This window comes from Vombatus ursinus, unplaced genomic scaffold, assembly GCF_900497805.2.
Source record: "Vombatus ursinus unplaced genomic scaffold, bare-nosed wombat genome assembly UNPS02014830.1, whole genome shotgun sequence".
Lineage (NCBI taxonomy): Eukaryota > Metazoa > Chordata > Mammalia > Diprotodontia > Vombatidae > Vombatus > Vombatus ursinus.
Genome location: NW_020954608.1, coordinates 8,023,644 through 8,047,801, shown reverse-complemented (window position 1 = coordinate 8,047,801; position 24,158 = coordinate 8,023,644). Strand labels below are relative to the sequence as shown.

General features: G+C 35.2%; 1 protein-coding gene across 2 annotated transcripts in view; it reads right to left on the bottom strand.

Moving 5' to 3' along the window:
- Positions 1 to 23,900, bottom strand: part of PNPLA8 (patatin like phospholipase domain containing 8) — a 44,628-nt gene extending 20,728 nt beyond the window's left edge. Inside the window, exons 1-7 of one of the 2 annotated variants that reach the window (XM_027838682.1) lie at positions 23,775 to 23,900; positions 18,661 to 19,841; positions 18,370 to 18,519; positions 15,709 to 15,860; positions 11,676 to 11,770; positions 6,037 to 6,208; positions 3,470 to 3,527 (exon numbers count right to left, since the gene is read on the bottom strand). In XM_027838682.1, coding sequence (XP_027694483.1) covers positions 3,470 to 3,527; positions 6,037 to 6,208; positions 11,676 to 11,770; positions 15,709 to 15,860; positions 18,370 to 18,519; positions 18,661 to 19,701 — 1,668 coding nt within the window. In that variant the 5' untranslated portion in view covers positions 19,702 to 19,841; positions 23,775 to 23,900. The remainder of the gene's footprint in view (positions 1 to 3,469; positions 3,528 to 6,036; positions 6,209 to 11,675; positions 11,771 to 15,708; positions 15,861 to 18,369; positions 18,520 to 18,660; positions 19,842 to 23,774) is intronic. The other variant, XM_027838683.1, reaches the window with a different exon arrangement.
- Positions 23,901 to 24,158: the final 258 nt, after the last annotated feature.

Genomic DNA, 24,158 nt, shown 5'->3' with positions numbered 1-24,158 from the left:
AGCAGGGGGCAGCTTCCACAACTCTCAATCTATGGACAGTAAGGAGACCTTTTGCTGGCACTGGGTCCTGGACTCTGTTTCACTGCCTAGGAATGGCTTTGGGTCACAGTCCCAGGGCAAGGCAGAACACTAGCACACTAGATCATGTGGCTGCAGGGGAGCTGGGACTCTGATCACAGTTCCAGGGTAGAAAAGAGTGCTTGTGGTCATTCACAGATCAGAGCACAGGCCAGGAGAGCAGTGACCACATCTCCCCTTAGATCATACCACCTTGGAAGAACTAAAAACTTACAAACCCCTAGAAGTAACTCTGAAAATAGCAACACCAAAAACCTGAAGCTTGAGATAATGCCCTCTCCAGGCTGGGAGCAGAGCCCAACTTTAACATAAAGTTAAATGTCAAGAAATAGGCTGGAAAAATGAGCAACAAGAAAAGAACTTGACCATAGAAAGTTACTATGGTGACAATGATGATCAAAACACAAACTCAGAAGGCAACAAAGACAAAACAGCTTCATCCAAAGCCTCAAAGAAAAATGTGAAAGGTCTCAGTCCTTCTGCCCCACCCCCTCCACTGACTACCAAGAATTCCTAGAAGAGTTCAAAAAGGATTTTAAAAATCATAGAGACAGAGGAAAAATTGGGAAAAGAAACGAGAGTGATGCAAGAAAATCATGAAAAAAGAGTCAACAGCTGAGTAAAAGAGGCACAAAAAATTACTGAAGAAAGTAACACTTTAAAAAACAGAATAGACCAAAAGGTGAAAGAGGCACAAAAATCCAATGAGGAGAAAAAACTCTTAAAAAGCAGAACTGGTCAAATGGAAAAAGATGTACAAAAATTTCCTGAAGAGAAGACCTCCTTAAAAAACAGAATTGGTCAAATGGAAAAGGAGGTACAAAAGCTCAACGAAGTAAATAATTTCTTAAATATTAGAATTGGGCAAGTGGAAGCTAACAGCTCCAAGAGACATCAAGAAACAATAAAACAAACCAAAAGAATGAAAAAAAATAAAAGAAAATGCGAAATACCTCATTGGAAAAACAATTGACCTGAAAAATATATTGAGGAGAGATAACTTAAGAATGATTGGACTACCTGAAAGCTGTGATCTAAGAAAAAGCCTAGCCATTATATTTCAAGAAATTATCAAGGAAAACTGCCCCATTAGCTTAGATCCAGAGGGTAAAATGGAAACTGAAATAATATACTGATCACTTCCTAAAACAAATCCCATAATAAAAGCTCCCAGGAATATTAGAGCCAAATTCCAGAGCCTCCTGGTCAAGGAGAAAATATTGCAAGTGGCAAAAAAGAAACAATTCAAATGTCATGGAGCCACAGTCAGGGCAACACAAGCTGCATCTACATTTAATGAAGGGAGGGCTTGGAATATGATATTCTAGAAGGCAAAGGAGCTAAGATTACAATGAAGGATCACCTACCCAGCAAAACAGAATAATCCTTCAGGGGAAAAAATGAGTATTTAATGAAATAGAGGACTTTCAAGTATTCCTGATGAGAGCTGAATGGAAAATCTGACTTTCAAAATACAAGACTCAAGAGAAGCATAAAAAGATAAACAAGAAAGAGAATCATAAGAGATTCAATAAGGTTAAACTGATTATACTTCTACATGGGAAGATGATACTTGTAGCTCCTAAGAACTTTAACTTTATTCAGGCAATTTTAAGGAGTGCACATGGACAGAGGGCACAGGTGTGAGCTATGATGGGATGATATCTGAAAAAAAAATTAAAGGGCAAGAAAGAGGGATGCACTGGGAGAAAGGGGAAGGTAGAATGGGGTAAATTATCTCATATAAAAGAGACACTAAAGAGCTTTTAAAGTGGAGGGGAAGAGGGTGGCGGTGGCAGACAACACTTGAACCTTACTGTCACTGGAAATGGCTCACAGAGGGAATAACATATACACTCAGTTGGTCACAGAAATCTATTTTAGCAGACAAGAAAGTAGGAGAGGAAGGGGAGAAGAGACAGAGAGAGGGATTGATAGAAGGGAGGACAACCTGGGGGAGGCAGTGGTCAGAAGCATAACACTTCTGAGGGGGTAAAGGGTGAAAGGAGAGAGAGAAGGTTAAATGGGGGAAATAGGATGAAAAGAAATACACAGTAATCCTAAGTGTGAAAAAATTTTTACAGCAAGTTTCTATGATAAAGGCCTCATTTCTCAAAAATATAGAGAATGGAGTCAAATTTATAAGAATACAAGACATTCCCCAATTGATAAATGGTCAAAGGCTATGAACAGGCAGTTTTCAGATGAAGAAATCAAAGTTTACTACAGTCATATGAAAAAATGCTCCAAATTACTGATGAGAGAAATGAATATGACAGAAATATGACAGCTAATACGACAGAAAATGAAAATGACAACTGTTGGAGGGGATGTGGGAAAAATTGGTACACAAAAGCGTTGTTGGTGGAGTTGTGAACTGATCTTACCATTTTGGAGAGCAGTTTGGAACTATTTGGAACAAAGGCTAACATATATAACATATGGATTGAGCAAAGTCCATCAGATTTGGCAATTAAAAAATCACTAGTAAGTTTGGAAAGAGCAGTTTCTTGATGATGATGTCAGAAGCCAGACTATAGAGTTAAGAGAGCGCGAACAAATGAAGATGAAGCACTGACTGCAGAAGTTTATCCAAGAAAGGGAAAAGAGATATGAGGCAATAACTAGTGGAGATGGCCGGAACAAGTGACGGTTCTCTGAGGACAGGTGAGACACAGGCATGTTTGAAGGCAGTAGGAAAACAGCTAGTCAATAGGGAATAAAATAAATAAAAGATTGGGAATGATAGAGGAAGCAATCTGCTGGAGAAGAAGGGATGGAAGAAGATCAGCTGTGCATGTAGAGGTGTTTGCCTTGGCAAGGAGAAGGGCCACTTCTTCACATAAGACAAGTGAAGGAGGAGGTAGCAGCAAAAATTCATTTGAGTCATGTGAGATATGAGAAGATAGAGCTCTTGGTAAATGCCCTCATTTTTTTTTAGTGAAATATGAGACAAAGTTCTCAGCTGAGAGAGTGGAGAGGGGCAGCTATGGGAGGTTTGAGGAAGGATGCAAAGGTTTAAGAAAGTTCCTTCAGTGAGAGGGCCAGAAAACCAATTAGGGATAAGCTAATCAATCAGTCAATAATCAATCATAATCAAAAGTGAAAGGATTCAAATATTTTGCTAAAATTTAGGTAAATTATATCTATTGCAACCCCTTAATCTACTAAAAAAGGAACTGAGGTTGGCCTGGAATGTAATATTACACCACTCTAGACTATCATAAAGTTTACCACTTCATACTATTTTTTTAAAATCATGCATTTATAAAGCCTAGTTAGAACTGGGATTCAGAAGAAAGTGTTATTCTGAAGAGCTCTGTCATTCCTTCCCTTTAAAAATAATAAAATATTTTCCTATAGTTTTATAGTCATATGACTCTACACTTACCTTAGGAGATTTGGAATTTCTTGCTGTTTCAATCATTAGATCAGATCCCATTCTATCCCTTTATAAAATAACAAAGAGTAAATTATATCCAATGATTACATTTTAAAAATGTAGGTGACATAAAAATCTATTTTAAAATGCATTTAAAAAGTGATTACCATTTTAAACTATCATATATGAACAAGTATTTCCTAAACAATATGTTTGTGCCCCCAAAATATGGAGAGATTAAAAAAAAAGCTATAACTATGTCTCTTTATAAAGCTTAAAATTTAATAAGCGAGATAAGACTAATATACATGAAACAATTCTTTATGCCCCAAGTATTTCTGTCTAGAGGGAGGATGAATGTTGAGTTGCTAAAAAAAAAAAAAAACAAAAAACGCTATTTCATTTAAGGATCCCCATAGTCACATACATAAAAGATACCAAGTAGATACTTCTTAGTTGAATAATCTAGAGAAGCTGGGAAGCAATGTATTCATCCAATTAATTGAGGTTAGTTTTAAAATTTGCCTTCTATCACATTTAATATTATCCTACACTATGGAAATGTGAGCCATTTGGTTAAATTTCAGGAAAAGAAAGGCTTTAGGAGATCAAATAAGCGAATGGACACTTGGGGGAAAGGGTAACCAAGTTATTAGTGGCAAATTTTAAAAGTAATTTTTTTAAAGACCAAGAATTGAGCACAAAACTTTGTACTGTATATTAACATATTTTAGTCCCAGTGCACATCTGAATAATCTGTGTGCTGTTTTGGCATTTTTTTTCCAAGCCTCTTATAAAGAAATCTTATATTAGTTTAAATATAAAAGAGACTTTGAAAAGGACCTGAGTTCACTTATACTGGGCTTGGCATCATGCCCTGGAGTTCATTAGGCTGGGCCTTTGTGATCAGTAATAAATTGGACATTCTTTTAATGGGGAACTCCTTTTCTCTGGTTTCTTCAGTATGCAAATCTGAGATAGTTAAATGGCATGCTTCAGCTAAGCTCATCTCTAATGGTGCTGGAGTAATTGCTTTCCAAAAAAAATATGACTTAACCAATAAAGGGCTTTGAAAGCGTTTGTCTTAGTCTACGTATAAAGAATTCTACTGAACTAAAAATCCTCATTTGGATAGCATAATTAATGAAGGCAGTGAGGTATAATGAGAACAGCAGCTGGATTGAGCTCAGGAAAGATATGGGTTCAAATTCTACCTCTGACACTTTACTAGTTGTGTGACCACTGGCGTAGTCACTCTCAGCCTTAGTTTCCTCATCTGTAAAAACAAGGATAATAATCGTGTAGCTACTTCACAACCCTGTTACGAGAATCAAATGAGATAATGTATGTAAAATGCTTTGCAAAACTTCCAACTACTATACTACACAGAATTTTTTAAATAAATGTCTATCAGATAAACATTCAGGAATCAGGTTTCACTATTAACTCAAAAATAATTAAATCAACAAACCACTACAACGAGGAGTTAGGCAAACATTTTAGTTTACTTTGCTTCAGTCTCAATGGGGTTACAGAAATTAACCCAAAATTTTATCATTTCTTTGCTATTTTTCATATGAAGTAGCTTATTACAGGTTCCCAGTGTGCTCCTTAATACCTGTTTTTCTAGTTTTTAGTTTCCACACTTGCTTATTTTTGGTATTTGATTGGGATGAGAAAATGTGGCAGCTAAGACTAATCTTAAATTAACATGGTAGGTTTAAAAGTAAGCATACCTCTAATTCCAAGTAGTATGAAATAATAATAAATTTTTTAAAGTTCTAAATAGGAAACCTTCAAAGAGGTTTTTTTTTTATGTTTAAGTTTCAGGGCAGTGGGCTTGACTTTATGAGACGTAAGTATGCATCCTGGTTTTGCCACTTATAAATCATATTAGCCAGGCAAATCATTTCACTGCTTTGGATCACAGTGTTTATTTATCTGTAAAATAGGGATGAGGATCTGTTCACTATATAACTTTACAAGGGTGCTGTGAGGAAAATACTTCTTAAATTTTAATGTGTTACAATATGTGACCTATTATTTTAAAAGGAACTGACTGCTAGCAAATTAAACTATGTTTAACCAAAAATATTAGCAAATCTTACTAGGAAAAGAAGACTAATTTGTGCAGTTAGTCAGAGGGCACAGAGAAAAACTAATTTTTCTTCTAGAAACAATTTTATACTGCTTTTACACACTTCATAACTTCTGAGAAAACGATATCAACATCATTTTGAAAACCATGTAGATTAACATCTATTAAATAAAAATCATCACTAGCAAATTCTAAAAATAGTTTCTAATGGTTTTAAATATTAATTAAAAATGAAAAATCATTGCAAATGATTCAAACTACACTTATCAGGACAATTGCAGTGAGAATTATGTGACATTCTGTGGACAATTATAAATTAAAATCAGTCCATCAAAATTCAACTTTCTCTGAAGATATTTTATTACTACATTAAGAGCCAGTCATAATCACCTTTTCTAAAAGATGACAAACATATCAATCCTCTCTGAGCACTTCAAATAAAAATTTACTAAAATGACATATGGCAATGACAACTTACTTAAGTATTCTTTCCCAGGTTTCACTGTTATAAAATGCATGGCTCCACCCCATTTTGACTGTTCCAACAATAAGATTCTGGGTAAATACATCTGTTCCTAACTTTCGATAAAGTTCCTCACATTCATCCAGTTGCAAATGAAATAATCCCAACATGAAAGCTAATATGGCACCTAAAACAAAGAATGTCAATATATAAAATCTGTGAGTTTTTCAAGAAAAAAAAATGAACCAAGTTTTAATCAAAAGAGAAGAAACTATACATATAATAGTTTCTATTTTCCATCAAGGGACACACGAGAAATTTACGGTAATATACAACTTTACTATAATGAAGTGACCACATAGCTGAATTTGTTATCTGACAATCCTACCAACTCATTATTCCTTTGAACTAGTCCAGGGAAGTTTTGTAGGTACAGGGAATGTTTTTTTAAAAAGCTAATTTACAATTAATAACAAGCAAATACTGCCACCTAGCGTGTGTTAAATTAGATTGAGCCTAAGCCGACAAAAATTTAAAAAACAGGGAGTGAGAAAAATATTTTAAATTGTCACTGAATAACCTGGGATAGTAATAATTGGGATACAACTCAGAGAAAAAGAGTAAAATACTATGAAAATATTTTTCTAAATATATATATTATGTTATGTCATGTCATCATAACTAACAAAATAAGGTCAAATTTTCTCTGAACTATATTATTCTGAACTATAATATTCTGAAACTAGTTGTAACTATGACACAGTATCATTAACTTAGAGAAATGGTGTCACTTTCTTTGTTACTGGGATTACTGCAAAGAAAAAAAAACATTAATTATGTTAACATATAAAAATGAGAAAAATATAATTAAAAAAATAAAGAAGTCTTAAATGTACAAATAAAGAAGAAAAATGATCTAAGGAGGCAGAGGATAATATTGATCCATATCAGAAGGACAAACAGTAGAAAAATGTGAAGAAAGGGGAAATGAAGAGAAAGACCATAGGGGCTAAGTAATTCTCAAAAAGGAGGGAGCAAGGCCCACTGATGATAAAGTAGCTGCTTGTGGTACAAAGAATGATAATTCAGACATATGTGTGCCATCAAGTGAAAAAACATCCAATAAGTCAGAGAATAAAGAGAAAAGTAATAGTGGTCATGGTACAATGGAAAAAACCATGGATTTGGAGTCAGAGGAAATGGATTTAAATATATATTTCTTAATTCCTGCAGAATTCTGGGCAAGTCCCTTTAACTCTCTGGGTCTAGGCTTCCTCTTTAGTAAAATAAAGGTGTTGAATCAGATGAACTCTGAAATACAGCCCATCTCTAGCTTTAGACCAACACTGCACACAAGAAATTCAAAATGAATACATGATCTGAATATTAAAGATCATACTACAAAAATATTGAAAGAGAAATGGATCCTTCACAGCTATGGCTTGAGAGTGAATTTTTAACCAAACGAGATCAAGGTAAGGACAAAAGATAAACTAGATCACTTTGATTACACAAACTTGAAAAGGTTTGCAAAAAATAAAATTAATCCAACTGGGAGAAGAATGGAATCAGTCAACTAGGAAAAAAATCTTTTTAATAAATTATCTGAGAAGAGTCTGATATTAAAGATATATATATATACACACATATATGTGTGTATATATATATATATATATGGAACTATTACCTAAGACCAAAAATCATTCCTCAATAGATAAGTGGTCAATGGATACGACCAGTTCTCAAAAGAATTTCATACTATTAACAACAACCATATTGAACCAATGCTCCGTTTCATGACTAAGAGAACTGCAAATAAAAATCCTGAGGTTTCACATCACATCCAGCAAATTAACTATTCTGATCTTTTGTCATCTTTGCCAAGATTGGAGAGGCTATGCAAAGGTGGGCATGCACTGCATTGTTGCTGAACTTTTCAACTGGCCCAACTACTGGATACAATGGTTGTATCCAATACAAATTGAAATTATGTGAACAGTGGCTAAAATGTCTACACCCTTTGATTTAAGAGATTCTACTGTTAGCCACATGCTCCAAGGTCAATGACAAAAAGAAAGACCTCATATAAATAAAAATATTTATTACAGCACTTTTTGTACTAGTAAAGGACTAGAAACAAAATAGATGCTATCAATAAGATTAAATTATGTTACATGAATGTAACAAAATATTAGTATGCTCCATGAGACAATGAACATGATGAATTCACAGATGCATGGGAAGACATTAACTGATGCAGAGTGAAATACACGAAACCAGGAAAACAATATATTCAAAGATTATAATAATGTAAATGGAAAGAACAACCACAGAGCAATCCATACTGAATGCTTCAAAATTATAATTACTAAGCCTGGACCCAAAGCAAAGATATGCAGAGGTGGAAGAGTCTATGGGTGTGGAACAATGAAATAATGCTAATCTTTTTTAATATGTTAATTTTGCTAATTTTTTTTCCTCCTCCTTTTTATTCTTTATTATAAGGGATGGCTCTCTGGAAGAAGGGGGAAAGAATATAGTTGGAAATGTAGGTGAAAAAACAAACGATATCAAACTTCTTTAAAAAGAAACAAAGAATATGAAGAACACAGAGAAGCATGAGAAAACATATGAACTGATACAGAGTTCAGTACACAGAACCAGGAAAACCATGACTACAACAATGTAGATGGAAAGAACTAAAAATACGAGATTAAAAGTCAATGATTTCAGGTTGGTGAGGAAAGCTAAGGAAATGAAAACAGAGTTACTGGGGTTTTTTTTAAAGCTGTATTTGGGGAAAATGAAGATTAAAAAGAGCAAGGGAAGAAGATAAGGCAGAATTTATCAACTTTTAATTTGCTTCCGTTTTATCTTTCAAGAAGTATTCTGACACTGGCCAAAGGAAATCAAAAAGCCTAACAGGGAGCTGATTCCAAAGACAGAGTAAAAGAACACCTGGATGGCTTTGATGAGTGCATGTCATTAAGCACAGATGAACTATATCTTAGGATACTAAAAAAACACTGGTGACTCTGATTGCTGAGCCAGTGTTAGTGATCTCTCAAAAACCATGTTGTATAAGAGAGGTGCCACAGAAAGGAAAGAAGGAAAACGTTTCAATTTTCAACAATGAGAAGAGAATGGAATTGGCAAACTACAGCTATAAAGAAGCTTCATTTTGATTCCTGGAAAAATTTGAAGAAGCCTTATTAAAGGAATAGTTAGTAAGCAATTTAGAAAAGAAAGCAGTAATCACAAAGAGCCAGAATGACATCATCAAGAAACAGGCATGCCAAGTTAGTTGAAGACTAACCTCATTTCCCAGAATTACTAGATTGGAAGATCAAGGAAGTTTCAAGGAAGTAGATACAGTTGGCCTAGATTTTAGCAAAGTGCTTACAAAATCTCACACACTATTCTTGTAGAAAAGATGGAGATGTGGACTACGTGGTAGTTCCAAAGCTGCTTGAATGGTCAGACACAAATAGTAGTCATGAATGCTTAGATAACAACTTAGAAAGAGGCCTCTGACAGAGTGCCCTAGGGATATGTGTTTGGCTTCCTGCTACTTAACATTTTTTATAAACTACCTGGATGTAAGTACAGTGGGCATGCTTATCAAATTTATAGACGCAAAACCAGAAGAGCCAGTAAACATGTTAAAGAATACTAAAAAGTTAGACAATTAAGCTGAATCTACTAACAGGTTGGGAAAATTTTTCTTACATCAAACCCAAATTTGTTCCTTTCCAACTCCTACCACTTGAGTCTTAGTTCTGCCCTCTAGGGCCAAGCAGAACAAATTTAATCCCTATTTCATGTGAAAGCCACTCAGATACCTGAAGAAAGCTGTAACGTCTACCACCTTCCTCTCCTGTTCTTTCCTCCCTCCCCACCAAATGATTCCTTCTCCAGACTAAAAACTCAGAATCTTTCAGCATGATCTGAAGGTCTTCACTAATCCTAATCTCCCTTCTCTGAATGGGCCTCCCTTTTATCCATGACCTTGATTCCTAAAATATGCTACCCAGAATTGAACACAAGATTTAAGATTTGGTCTAAGAAGTATCAAACCCAAAAATAAGGTCCTTAACCAAGGTGATCAATCTAATTAGCCCTGAATATCACCTGTGAGGTTAAGTGACATCTGTGGGTATCACTGGTAGAGCTGGGGATAAAGAAAAGAAAGAAAAGAATGAGAGCAGAGTAAAAAAAAAATGGAAAAGAGAAAAATAAGTCAAAAATAATAACAACAATAATAGCTAACATTTATATAATATTTCCTATGTGCCAGGCACTATGCTTAGCAGTTTACAAATATTAATTCATTATTGTCACAAAAATTCTGGAAGGTAAGTCCTATTATTATGCCTAGAGAAAACTGAGCTGACAGAGGTTAAATGACTTGCCCAGGCTCACATAGCTAATAAGTGTCTAAAGCCAAATTTGAACTGAAGTCTTCTTGACTCTAGGTCCTGTGCCCTATCTGCCATGCCACTTAGCTGCCTATATAGTAAAAAACAGAAATAAATCATAAAGCTACTTAATGGTAAGAATGTTCCCTACCTGAGGTATTAAAAAAAGCCCTATGATTCCATCCAACTGCAACTTAAGAATTGTAAGCAAGACAGATGCTTAATGTTGACTATGAAATGTATTCCCTACAATCCCATAGCAAAGCCTACCATTTCTTAATCTAGATCTCAAGTGCAAATTTTCTGCTCACTGTATGAGAAACAACCCCTAACAGAACACATAAGGTAATTCTGAATGAGTCTTATCTACTTCTAATTTCCTGTTAACATAACATTGATATGTTGATATTCCCAAATATACTTAAGTATTTTAAAAGGACTCTGATATAGACTGCCATTTTGCCAGTCTTTAAAAAAAATGAAATTAGAACACTGTTGCAATGTTAATCAAGGAAAAGAAGGAAAGAAACCCTGAAAAATATACTAGATTGGGGTGAGGGGAGGCAGAGAGAATCCAAGTTTTACATTTGTGTAGTTTAACCACAATGCAATTTCAGATAAGCAAGAGCTGGTTATAAAATTAAATCCTGTACTGTAACTAGTATTTTTTGCATTGTTACTCAACTTTGCACTTAAGCACATTTTTAACATTTGCCTATTAAAAAACTTAATTAAAAAGGTAAATTGACTATCAAGTGAATTATGTAATGCTCAGAAAAGGAAAAGATGCTTTTGGATTACTTGCTCTTTTTTGGTTATTCACAATTTTTTAATGCTACCCTCAATTAACATAGATTAATATGCACCACTGTGATTTCAACCATACTATATTGCAACCAAATGGTTTGCTCTTTAATCACAGCGCCTTACTCTTTTTTCAGGAAGTGAAAATAGCACAATATAGTAATTCATATTTTATAGTGAGAAATACACTTCAATAATAAGGATTTCTAAAGTTTTATAAAATATCCAAAGAATGCCATCTTAAGTCATAATCAATAACATTCAGTATTTGAATGAGAGATTTATTCTCTGCAAAACAGCAAGAATATTTAAATTTGAAACCTGAAAGTTGAGAAAATAGCAGTTATCAAATGGATTTCTCTTCAAAAACTATTCATTTTATTATTTTCTTTAAATGGGTTAATGCCATGTATCATTTGCAATATCAATTACCTGTGCTTACACCACAAATATAATCGAAAAGTTGATGAATTGGTTGTTGAGTAAGTTCAACTATTTTTCGAAGACTCTGAAGAGCAACCATACCTCTGTAACAAAGTTTAGAGAAAAATATAATTAAAATGTTTGCTTTCCAGAAAAAGGACTTAAATTGCATAAACACTCCATACAACTTATATGTCTTTCAGTTCAAGTTTCCCAGAAAAGCATTTCCAATTCATTCTAAAATGTTAATCATGATATATTGCTATGTAAATGAGCAGAAGTACATTTTTCAAGGACGTGTAATTTAGCACTTGTAACAAGTTATTCCTTTTTAAATCTCATAAAAGCTATTAAAATAATCCAATTTTTAATAACTAAATTTGTAGGAAAACCTGCTATACAGTTAGCATTTAGTGGCTTGGTCCACAATCCTATCACCTCATGCTTGGATTACTGATATAATTTCCTGCTTGGGTCTCCTCATAATTCCAATTTATCCTCCATTATGCTATCATATCAGTATGTGGGCAGCAACAGGCCAGGATGAGGCCAGAACCCGAAGTTTAACTAGATAGAAGGGACATTACCAGTACCAAATATGGAGGTGGATGAGGGATGGGGTGGAAAGGGGGTTTGACCAAGCATAAAGAAGAAAGTTAAGATAGGAAAGAATAAGCAGTTACTGAAGATACAGGAAGACAAGTAGTTAAATCCAGGAAAACAAGCAGCAAGAATTAGGAATCCAGAATAGGAGACAAAAGAATAAAGGTTCTCTAATCAGGAGGTTTGTATAACAAAGATTATGAACTCAGGAAGAATAGTCTAAGCAGTAAGTCATGATCTGAAGGAGTAAAATAACGGGCACAAGGCATCAGAACCAATAATGAAGCTTAAAAGGTAAGCCAAATATCTTCTAATTCTAATCTAGGGAATATTTATTTCAATTCAGGGCCAGAATCACTCTCTGATAATGGACAAGCCTGACCTATAGATGATCAGGTGTATCTGTCTAGAAGAGAGGAGGACTGAGAGTACAAGAAAAGAGGCAGTTCATGACAATCTAATTTTTTAAATACATCTTTCAATGTATTCAATTCAATCTTTCAATACATCCCTTTTGTTTAAAAAAAATCCTCCAATGATTCCTTACTTCTAACTACATTAAGTTCAAACTTCTGCTTAGATTTCAGTAACTTCCATCTCGTAAGTCTCATCTTACTTACACCACCTTATTTCCTAAGACTTTATAACATGTACTTCTGTTCTCCAATCAGGTCAATGGCCTTACTTATTCCAAAAATATACGAGCCCTAACATTCAAAAATCTATGCATTTACTCATATTGTTCTCTACTGTTATATCCTCCATCCTTTCTCTCCACCTATATAAAAGTTACTCATCCTGTGAGGTCCATGAAGTCTTCCTTGACAAGTTCAGCCCTCACTGATCTCCCTATCGAATATGCTCCAACAACAATAACCAATAAGTAATTTCTCTGTACTACACAATTCCAAACTTTAATAGTCCTGATTGCTTAGCATTGTTACTCATATGTTAGTATTATGTCTAAAAATATCTTCAGGAATCTTCTATATCTTTCATAGCACCTAACATGGGGCTACACACACATTGGGTACTAATTAAAATAGAACAAATATGCCACAACGTTAAAAGATTTTCAAGAATTTCAAGATTCTTACGTTTGACAGATTCATGTAATATATTACAAAGAAAATGAACTTCATTAAAATCTGAATATTAAGGGACAATGAATACATTAGGCTCTTTTTGTATGCAACAGTTTTTAGTTTTGGAAAGGGCAGAAAAAGAGCTTTTATTAAAGTATATAAGATACTTCCCCTTTTATAAATGAACATTTTGATACCTGAAATAAGCAGGGGAGGGACTTTTGTTTAATTAAAATTGTTAAAAATAAGCGAATGAAGAAACACTTTTCCGGAGGGATTTGAAAGGTTTTAAACCAAAAAAAAAGAACTGTTAAATAAATAAAGACTTAAGTCACTTTATGAAAGATATCAGATAATGCCTTGCTTGTATGTGAACAGTTAGAAGATCTGAAGGAACAGAAAAATAACTTTTATGTATGGAAAACTGGAAATATCAAAGTCTGAAGAAATGGTTCAAGAATACAAAATGTGTTGGACCAAATGAGACCTTTAGACCTGCAGAGCATTATGATAACTTGACTCATTTGCACGTAACTATTTTACTACTTATGAGGGTAAAATTTTAAAAGTGGGGAATCATAAATATTTGGAGACTGAGGTATGATTTAAGGACTATTTATTTCAAAGAGGAAGTCAATGAGAGTCAGGAGGTTCTGATTTAAGGCATCAGAATATAAAATATGCTAAAGCTTAAGACTGAAGAGTCTGATAGAAGAGGAAATAATAACTGGGAGTTGGAAAAGCAGTTCCATCAGAGCTGTGTGTGTGAAGAGACAACTAAGGGAAACAGGAAGCAGTCAGCTGAAAGAAGGCTTCAATTTCATGATTTCATGATGGCTGAAGGAAGCCAAATGGTTCAGGTATTGATCTTCAAGTACCTTGAGTGGTAAAGCTCCTCAGAATTGCATGTTGCCCTTTTCTGCCTCCCCCTCTCTGGTTTAACAGGGAAAAGCACAAAAGGAAGATTAATGTTACTGCTTTGCTATATAAGAAGAGTTGGCTAGGCTAGTTTTGCCTTGCCTAGAGAATCAACCTGAGCTCTCTGCTCAAACTGAGTTCAGTTCTGACTGGACAACAAAGCAACCTGGTAAGCGAAGATTTGGGTGGCCTGCTCTATGTGGTATAACATTTTCTAAACCTCTTTTAAGGGAACTTGTGATATTAAAGAACTTAAAAATGCACATTCCAGTATAAAAGAGAGAAGGATTTGCCCAGTTAAAGAGCAGCGAGTGTTAAAAGACAAAGCAGTGAGTAGTTTTCATGTAGTGTATCTATTTCTGAACAGACCAATAACACTGAAGCCTGTGGTCAGGAGTTACCTTGAGCCCATGAAGCTTTTCTTCTCTCATGTGTCTACCTTCCAGGTTCCTTGTGTTTGTCTACGTATCTGAGTGCACTAACAGGAGATTGTTAGGCAGGTTTATGTGTGGATTGTGACTTATTATTTGTGCACTTGCTTGCTATATTGCTTAAAGTGCTATATAAATGCTAGTTATCATTATATGAGAAGCTATGATTTTTTAAAAAAATGCATTGCTAAGTAAATAATCTTATTTATGATCTAAAAGTGTCATCTTGATAAATGATGAGTTTGTATAAATAGAAACACACTGATGGGGAGATGTGAAAAATAATCGTCATCATTCTTATCAATAAAAATAGCTATCATTTATATAGTGTTTTAATGTTTACAAGCACTTTTCATATTATCCCATTTGATCTTCACTGCTACACTGAAATAGGTATTATTGTACCTATTTTACAGAGGAAGAAACTGAGACTGAGAGGGTAAGTGACTTCTCCAAAGTTACAAAGATAGTAAGGTAGGATTCAAATTTAAGTTTTCCTGACTCTAAGTCCAACATTCTATCCACTATACCAAGTTACCTGATGAGCTAGAGTGGTGAGTCAGGGGAGTATATTTCCCCACAACAAGGTTATACATAGGACCTTGAGAGAATTTGAATATAACCATGTGGTAATCTATAGGAACCTAGATCTGCCAGTGTAAGGGCAGGATAGAATGAGCAAGGCAACTCAGAGAGTAAGTAGGCAGCACATGTCCAAGTGAGAGGCATGATGTTCCAACAGAAAGAATGTGGATGATCCATTCCACCTGTGTTATAAAATAAATTTTAGTTTTGTGCCAAAGTATCTTTTAAAATAAGAAACAAAGAATTTAAGTAAAAATCAGTTTCCTTTATGAAAAACTATTTTAGTAAAATCACAAACCTGAGTTTGATTTTAGAACAATGTAATGCAATCATGTTTAATTTTCTAACTAAAGAATCAGGTAGTGCAATTTCCACAAAGTTAAGTTGAACTCTAATGCACTAAATTTTTCCCAGTCCTACCTTATTCCTCCACCATCGATAGTGAGAATACGAATTCCTCTTCCTTTCACTGGATCTGTATAGCCGATTAAAGCCAAATTTTCCCTAATAGTGGCTTGAAGAGCTTCATCCTTAACTTGTCTTAGTCGTAGTAAGTATGGAACAAGTTTTTCCTGTAGAGGACATATGTTTCATGAACTTTAAAATTCAAGAGTGAAAAGTTTATATCATGTTTTCAAGAATCTTGTGTCAATATTTTGTTTAAAAATTACATCACTTACATAATCTTTATAAAACTCACATCAACCTCAAGTAAAAACTTCTCTTTGTCAGTTTAAAGAAAATGCAGGCACCTAAAATAGATTATATAAAATCTTCCCACAAGAATTATAACAAAAATCTTAACAGAACATCATCTGTTTAATTTAATAGGCATATATAAAGTCCCTACAATGTGAACTGCTAAGTGAAAGAAAAAGTAAAAAATAGTCCTTGCACATTTAACTAGTTCTTTGCAATAATCACTATCAGAGGAAAAATGACAAATATGGCTTCATAATAATATTTAGGAATAAAATGTTAATTGCTTTTAAATGTAGAAATAAAACTGCAAGATCTATATTTGTAACAGTCTAGGAGATTTAATAATGAAATTCCTGATCAGACCAAATGAAAAAGTTTTTTTTAACAAATTAAGAAAATCTCAGAAAAGCAGTGTTCAGAGGTTTAAATTCACTTTGGGATTTAAGATTCTGAAATCTTTTTTCACTGCTATTCAGTAACTCAAGTTTACATTCTAAGACCTGTAAATAAAACTGTGTAAGGCAGAGGTTTCAAAAACCCAGAGTGGCCCACAACACTCCCAGGTAAGGCCCAAACCAGATTAAAATGTAATTGTGAAATATTTAACAAAATAAATAAAAATACAGTAAAACAAATAATGCTAATAGGTGGTTTTCTAAGTCAATATGTAACTGCAGGGATCTTTATGTACAGTTTAGTGGTCTCCATTTTTATTTGAATTTGATACTACTAGCATAAAAGGCTGTAAGATGGTACAGTGGATAGACTGCCAAGCCTGAAGTCAGGAAGACCTCTTTGTGAGCTCAAATCTGGCCTCGGATACTTATTAGCTATGTGAACCTAGGCAAGTCATTTAACCTTGTTTGCCTCAGTTCTTCATCTGTAAAAAAAGCTCGAGAAGGAAATGGCAAACAAGTCCAGTATCTTTCCCAAGAAAACCCTCAAAAGGGGCCATGAAGAGTCAGACATGACTAAAGAAATGAACAACCACCACAACTAATGGTATAGGGAATACAGTAGCCTCCCCAAACCACTAAATGAAGAAACAGTCTTTATGATAACCAAGTATTAAAACCTAATGAAAAATAAGCTTCTTTTAATAATAAGAAATTGAATACCTGCATAAGAATAAATAACATCCAATGAGGCAGTTGCCATCTAAAACAGAATGTAACTGAATTCTAGTAACATTAGGTGAGACTGAGAATGCCCAAGTCACTGTTCATCTTCAACTTCACTTTAACAGTTTCATAAACTGATGAAAATATTAACCAACACATTTGTGGTAATTTTAACAAAAACTCTCCTTAGGAAACATATGACACATATCACAAAATGTTATTACAATGATAAAGATTCAATTGTTCTATTTTGTATATATGTAATACTTTATACAGAAGGTCAATCCACTTAGATTTATCCATATTATTCTCATTTTACAGTTGAGAAAACCAAAGGAACACTGGAATGTTCAAAAACCCCAGAGAAGGAAGCTGAGTGACTCTACGAGATTAAGATCAGCAATGTTGACAGAGCAGTAGGGAGACAGGCACTCTAAGACAGTGTTGGTGGGACTGAAGACCACTCAAAGTATTTTAACTCAGTGATTCCATTGCTAGGTTCCACCCCAAAAGTATAATTGAAATATCTATTGAACAATATTCATAGCTGCTCTATTTGTAATAGGAAAAGAACTGGAAACAACTTATATTCAAACTGACAAATAGCTATGGAACAATATTATGCTACCACAAAAAATAAATACAAAATAAGGAAATGTAGAAGATTTGTATGAAGGTGATGAAAAGTAAGTCTGAAGAACTAGAACTGTCCATACACTGAGAATAAAAGAAAGGAGCAAGGTAACTAGGCCCAAAAGTGGCAGAATTTTGGACAGGCAAGGAAAAGAACATAGAACAAAAACATTTTATCTATTTGTTAATTCTTTTGGTTTTGTCTTGTTAAAAGAAGTGGGGGAGGGTGAGGCTTTCACTTTGCCTCTTATTTTTTATGTTTATTTTATAATTTTTGTTGATAAGTTTGATTTTTTTAATGGTCTAAAGAATAAAATGATAAGTACTGGATAAGCCAACCAACAGATGTCTAGAAAAACCTTCCAGTTTTTATGTGTAAAGCTTATTTAGTACCAATAGAGTAATATTTATCAGTAAATGGATAGAAAAACTTTGCAATTAATATGTAGTACTTAATGAGAAGGGAATTATAATTTTCATATTAATTGATATATGTGTAATGAATATACTAATAATTTAGTTTTCTCAAGAGCTGCTTCTCTGGCTCAGGAGTAAGAGCTCACAATCCAAAAACATGAGAATCCCACTATTTGAGAGCTTATATTAAAAAAAAAAAACAACTCACCTTGACAGCTAGTGCTTTTGCTTCAGGAAATGCTAGAAGATGAAAAGTTATTTCTTCGATCCTGGTAATACAGAGTTTATGGTCAGTCGTTCTTCTTAATGCTTGAACTAAAGCCCGGGTTCTATTATCTATACTCACCCTTTCAATAATCTATAAAATATATAGAAAGAGAAATCAATAATTCTGGCAAGATGGAAAAATATTAAATCTTAAGAAAAACCAGGAAAATAGAGAAAATCCCAAGTCTGACAAATACCAAAAAAAGTTAAAGTTAATTACAAGAAGTCTTGCCTTTTCTCGCTGAAGATATAAGCGTCTTTTCTCTTCATCTTGTTTTTCTTTCTTGTGAGCCTCCTCAGCTGGGTCGCCCCCCTGAAATTCTTCCGAATGATGTTTTGAATCAGCCTTTAATTTGGGTACAAGTCCGACAATGTAACCACCCACAAGCGCTTGTACCCTGTCAGTAGGTCGTGCAAGAAAGTTGGCAAAGCTCTGTTTAACAGAAACTGGAAGAGCATCAGATGTCCCAGTGAGCTCCTCAGGGTGACCTACAGCAGCTGAAAGAAATTGTGAATCCGTCCCCTTCTCTTTAAGTTGAACTACTTCCTTGGGAGGACTGTGTCTAATTTCATCTTCACTCTTTCCCACTTTTATCTCTGTATCCTGCTGCACACGGTTATTTTCATTTCTTTCAGTCATATTTGTAAAGTATGAATTTATATGACTTGATAAAAAGTGTAATGATTCTTCAAATTTTGTAATTATATAGTTTGTATAACAAATGTTTTGTTTATTGTCTTCTAGACCTTTCTCTAAAACTGGGTCGATTTTTGCTGGGCTTTCCAAAGAAGGGTCTGAGGTTTTGCCTTCTGGAAAAGGGCTCTTTATTTTATCGCCACTGGAATCATTCAGAGTGTTGGTGCCAGACGCTTGTTTAACACTTTTCTGGCTTAATGTGTCATCTTCTGATTTTTTCCTCAATATTCCTGGTTTGAGTTTAGAGAAACGTGAAAACATTTCATTCTGATTGCCAAAGACAGCTTTTGAAATAGAGTCCAAGGTGTTTTTAATACGGGACATATGAATGTTGACTTTTGTTAGTCCCTTGGGTGCAGAAGTGTTAAGTTTTAAAACTCCAATGTGTAAATCATGGTTGCATGGATTACAATAGTGTTTACTACAAACAAATGTGTGACTTTTGGTACATTTATATCTTGTTTTGCTTGTATGGAAACTTATTTGCTGACTGATACAGCTTATCTTCCAATAATACTTAGGTGTGCATAAGAGATACAGTTGCTTGCTTCTGTTTCTCACAAAGGCTTCTTGCATAACTAAGGAGATAAATACATATATCTAAAGTCAAATGAATGGACATTACTTAAGAGATTTTTATTTCCCATATGTTATGGCTTTCTTTCACTTCACTCCTGAATGCTTCATTTAAGAAACGCCACAATTCATAGTCTTACCTGAAATGGTAAAAAAAAAAATAGAAGGTAAGTTAAAATTTTAAGAATGAGAATGATAAAAAAAAAATACAGTCCTTGAATTAAATTCAGGCAATCTGCCTCAAAGAAACAGGGAATAAAAAATTTTATTGTGGCTCATGTAGCCTTTTAGCTTATGGGAATGAATTCACCAGTCAGTACAGTAGCCAATGGAAATAAAGGAACTGTGAGGCTCAGTACAAGTTCAACTAAACAAAAAATTTTGGGAGCTTTTCAATAGATTAGTTTTCCTAGCCCACATAATTTAATATATGTAGATGTTGCTGTCTCACACATGATAGTTTTACCCCTTTAACTACAATGGAAACTTTTTAACAGTAGAACTTTTATCTTAGATTTTTGTATCCAAAGCTTAACACAGAGTAGGGACTAAGTAAAATACCTAGACAACTGAGGGAAAATCCTTTCTAGTTTTTGTGTTGTTTTTAAAGAGAAGCTTATCATCATTCTATTAAACATTTAAAAAGCACATGTATAACTTATTCATTTAGATCTTTTCAACAACACTAACATACATGAAACAATCGAAGAATAATTAAGTACTAAATTGTGTACCATAGGCTGTAGTTGTAAGGAAAGTTCAGAAAACAAATTGGTATAACCTTGACAAGTTAGAGAAAGTTTCATAGGTATTTTGAAGCTAGGTCATGAAGAATGTGTAGGGTTTATACAGGCAGAATGGAGGGTATTTTGTGTATAGTCAATCAACCAATTCTAAATCACTGGATCATATACTTTTGAACTTGGACTTCAAAGGAGGAAAGTGAAACAGAAATTAACAGCCTGGTTCAGGGTCATATGAGATAACATTTGAACTCAGGTCCTCTGACTTCAATGAGTACTCTTTCCACTCCAATATTGTTGCTATCTAGCCTACTTCTCTCCATCTTGTCCACGATGATATCCTGAAAGCTTTTGTTAAATGCTTTGCCGAAAGGTCAATGAATTGTTCATACCCTTTAATGCAACAAGTGTCCAACAAGGCTGGACAAGATGTCTGCTAAAGTCTCTTCCCATTTTCAATCTATGATCCTATGATTTGAACCAAGGCTCCATGATTCCAAACACAGGACTCTTTGCACTAAACTATGCCGCCTCTCAAAAAATGAACTCAGTATGTCATAACTACTTCTTAATGAAGTCATGCTGTCTTTAAGTGATCATTACTTCCTTTCTTAAATGCTCATTAACCATCCCTGCAATAAAGTGTTCTAATGGAATGGAAAAGAAAGGGCTTGTCTAGAGTTGTTCAGAAGAAACACTTAGTAACTGTATACAGAGGAAAAAAGAGTGAGATGAGATAAATATAATCCCAAGGTCTCTAGTCAGGGATAGTGAAAGAATTGCATTACTACTGTTGGAGATAAGTTAGGAAAGGAAGTCAATTTCAGAAATAGAAAGAGAAACGATGTTTAATTCTGGACCCACTTATTAAGATAAAAATGTATCTTTCAACCTACTAATTCATAAGGGTATTGTGAAGAATGTGCTTTGTATAACATAAAGTGCCATACAAATGTGGAAGAAAAAGAAGGTGTTTTGTAGTCAGTACCATATAAAGCAGAGAATAAGAAATAAGGGCTAGATATGTGCATTTGGGTCTCATCCACAAAGAAGTAATGACTTAAAGTCATCAACTTACAATGGAATGAATACAGACATAAAGAAAGGCAGAGAAGAGTGCATCTACAGAAACAGGAATACAAAGGGAGAAAGAAGAAAGTCAGAGGCAAGAAAATCTAGAAAAAGAATTGCAACAAAAACAAAAGTAGGGAAATTCAAAGAATGAGCGTTGTTGTTTAGTCATATCTGACTCTTTGTGACCCCATTTGGGGTTTTCTTGGCAAAGATACTAAAGTGGTTTGCCATCTCTTTCTCCAGCTCATTTTACAGATGAGGAAACTGAGGCAAACACAGTTAAGTGACTTATACAGGGGTTACACAGCTAAATAAGAAACTGAGGGTGGATATTAGCTCAGGAAGACAAGTCTTCCTTACTCCATGCCTAGAATGCTATCCACTGTGCCACCTAGCCGCCCTTCAAGGAATAAGAAAATGAAATCAATGAAAGTAGAGCAGGATTAAGGACCACCACCAGAACCAAGTTGTGCTGTCACAAGTTGAAAAATAGATGGATCAGTATAAATTTTCCTGCAATTCCTGAAAAAGAACTCAAAGTGCATGTCAGTTGTATTGTCTTTATATATGAAAGCATTTGTCATTAGGCTGTAACTTCTACTGAAGTTCACAATTCCATTTAACCTTGTTGAAGAAAAAGCAGTAATCTACAGGGTTTTTAAACTGGCATTTCATACAACCATAAAGATATTAAAACTATTTAGGGTAAGAAGCAGCAGAGTTCAATAGAAACAGCACTGTATTTGGAATCAGAGAACTTGGGTTCCAAAATGACTCTGTTACTTAACACTTTCCTGACCTTGGTTTTAACAATAACTCTGTAATCCAGAGAAGTTTCCATATGTATAAATGAAGAGGTTAGACCAGATGAGTAAACTCTGAGGTCCCTTCCAGTTCTAAATCTTATGATATTCTTAAGACAAAAATGACCACATATATAAACACACGTAAAATATAAGTTGTTTTCTAAAGCAAGGGACCACATGATTAGAAAAGGTATAAATCAAGTGTCATGGGGAAATAACGATTTTTTTTTATTACCTCAGTTCCTTATATCCTTTAAAAAAATTTCTAGTACAGCAGTAATGGCCAAAAAATCATAAACTTCCATAGGTCTATAAGATCATTGATTTACAGACGGAAGGGTCCTTAGACGAGATCTGCTCCAACCACTTCTTTTTAAAAATGAGAAAACTGAGGCCCAGATAGGTTAATTAGCTTGCCTTAATCATACAGATGGCAAATTTTAACATTTTTGTTTTTATGTTCAATTATCTTTCTCCTTGTGTGCACCAACCAGAAAACAACTGAAGGTAAAACATGCACTATTTTAAGAACTACTAAGTAATGATGATATCATGTTCTACCCTCTGTTCTTCTGCAAACCTGTTTTCTTCATTAAGTTTTTTTCCTGGAAGTCACTTCTTTCTTTGGTTTAATGCCATCATCCTATTTTGAAACTAGGTTACTTGCAGTAACAACTGATTATCATTCCCTCTCTCCTTCTCTCTCAACCTTAGTCTCTCCGCCACCACCCCACCCCATGCCCTTCCAGCTCCTCTACAGAATTCTCTATAGATCTATAGATATATATTGATACAAAGATCTACAGATCTCTTTAGATCTATAGATCTTAATATCGATGTGTGTACACTCACTCACACACACACACACACGGTGTTACAAAATTTTTAGGGGGATTTTAAGCTCTTAAAACTTAAAACTGCATATATATTAGAAATAGAGAATCCTGTAACTAGCACAATTTACACAAAAAAGCAAGAAGCAGAGCTTACTGGAACAGCAGCTGGGGGTGGGAGTTGAGGACAAGTAAGGAAGGACTCTGGGGACGAATATACCTCGACACATACATACACATACACACCGAGAAGTGTCTATACCACCAGATTAAAGGGCCCAACTATGGACCCCGGACAGGCGTAGGCTCAGGAAGAACGGAAACTTGGACCCCTGTGAACAGTTGGAGACTTGTCAGAGCTCAGGAAAGGGTAGAAAGAGGGTCGGAGGGAGGGACGGGAGTGGGTGGAGACAGCAGCGAAACCCAAACACTACCCAGGGCAGCGGGCGGGTAAGGAAGGGGGAGGGGGCCTCTGGACCACTCCAAAGTGTCAGGGGGAGCCAGGGGTCCTTTGGGATCCTCAGGGTCGGAAGCGCCATCACGGAAGACTCAGAGCTGGTGGATGAACAGGCCCCGAGAGGCGAGGGAAGGGGAAGGCGGGCCCTGGGCCCACTTACCCGGCTGCAGGCCGAAGGCAGCAGGCAGCGACTTCAATGTCTCATCTAGCCCTCCACACGTCAAGGAGCAGTGACGTCAGCCCAAGCCCAGGCCCTCCCCAAGCGCACCACCCGGATCAGCTGAGTAACCAACACAAACAAGCCGCCCAAACGTGAGCCGCTCCGAACACCCCGTGGCCCCGCCCCCACCGGGCCCTACGGAAGTGAAGTCAAAGCGGCGGTAGCCGGCTCAGCCAATCAGCGGGGCCGTAATGTGAGGCGGGCCCTTCGGCTTCTAGTTTCCACTTCCTTCCCATCCCGGTTCAGAACCCTACCTGTTGTGGGGTGAAATGCGTGTGGCTCAAGGAGGTTGGGGGGAGATTCGCCTTCCGGGCCGCTGACGCC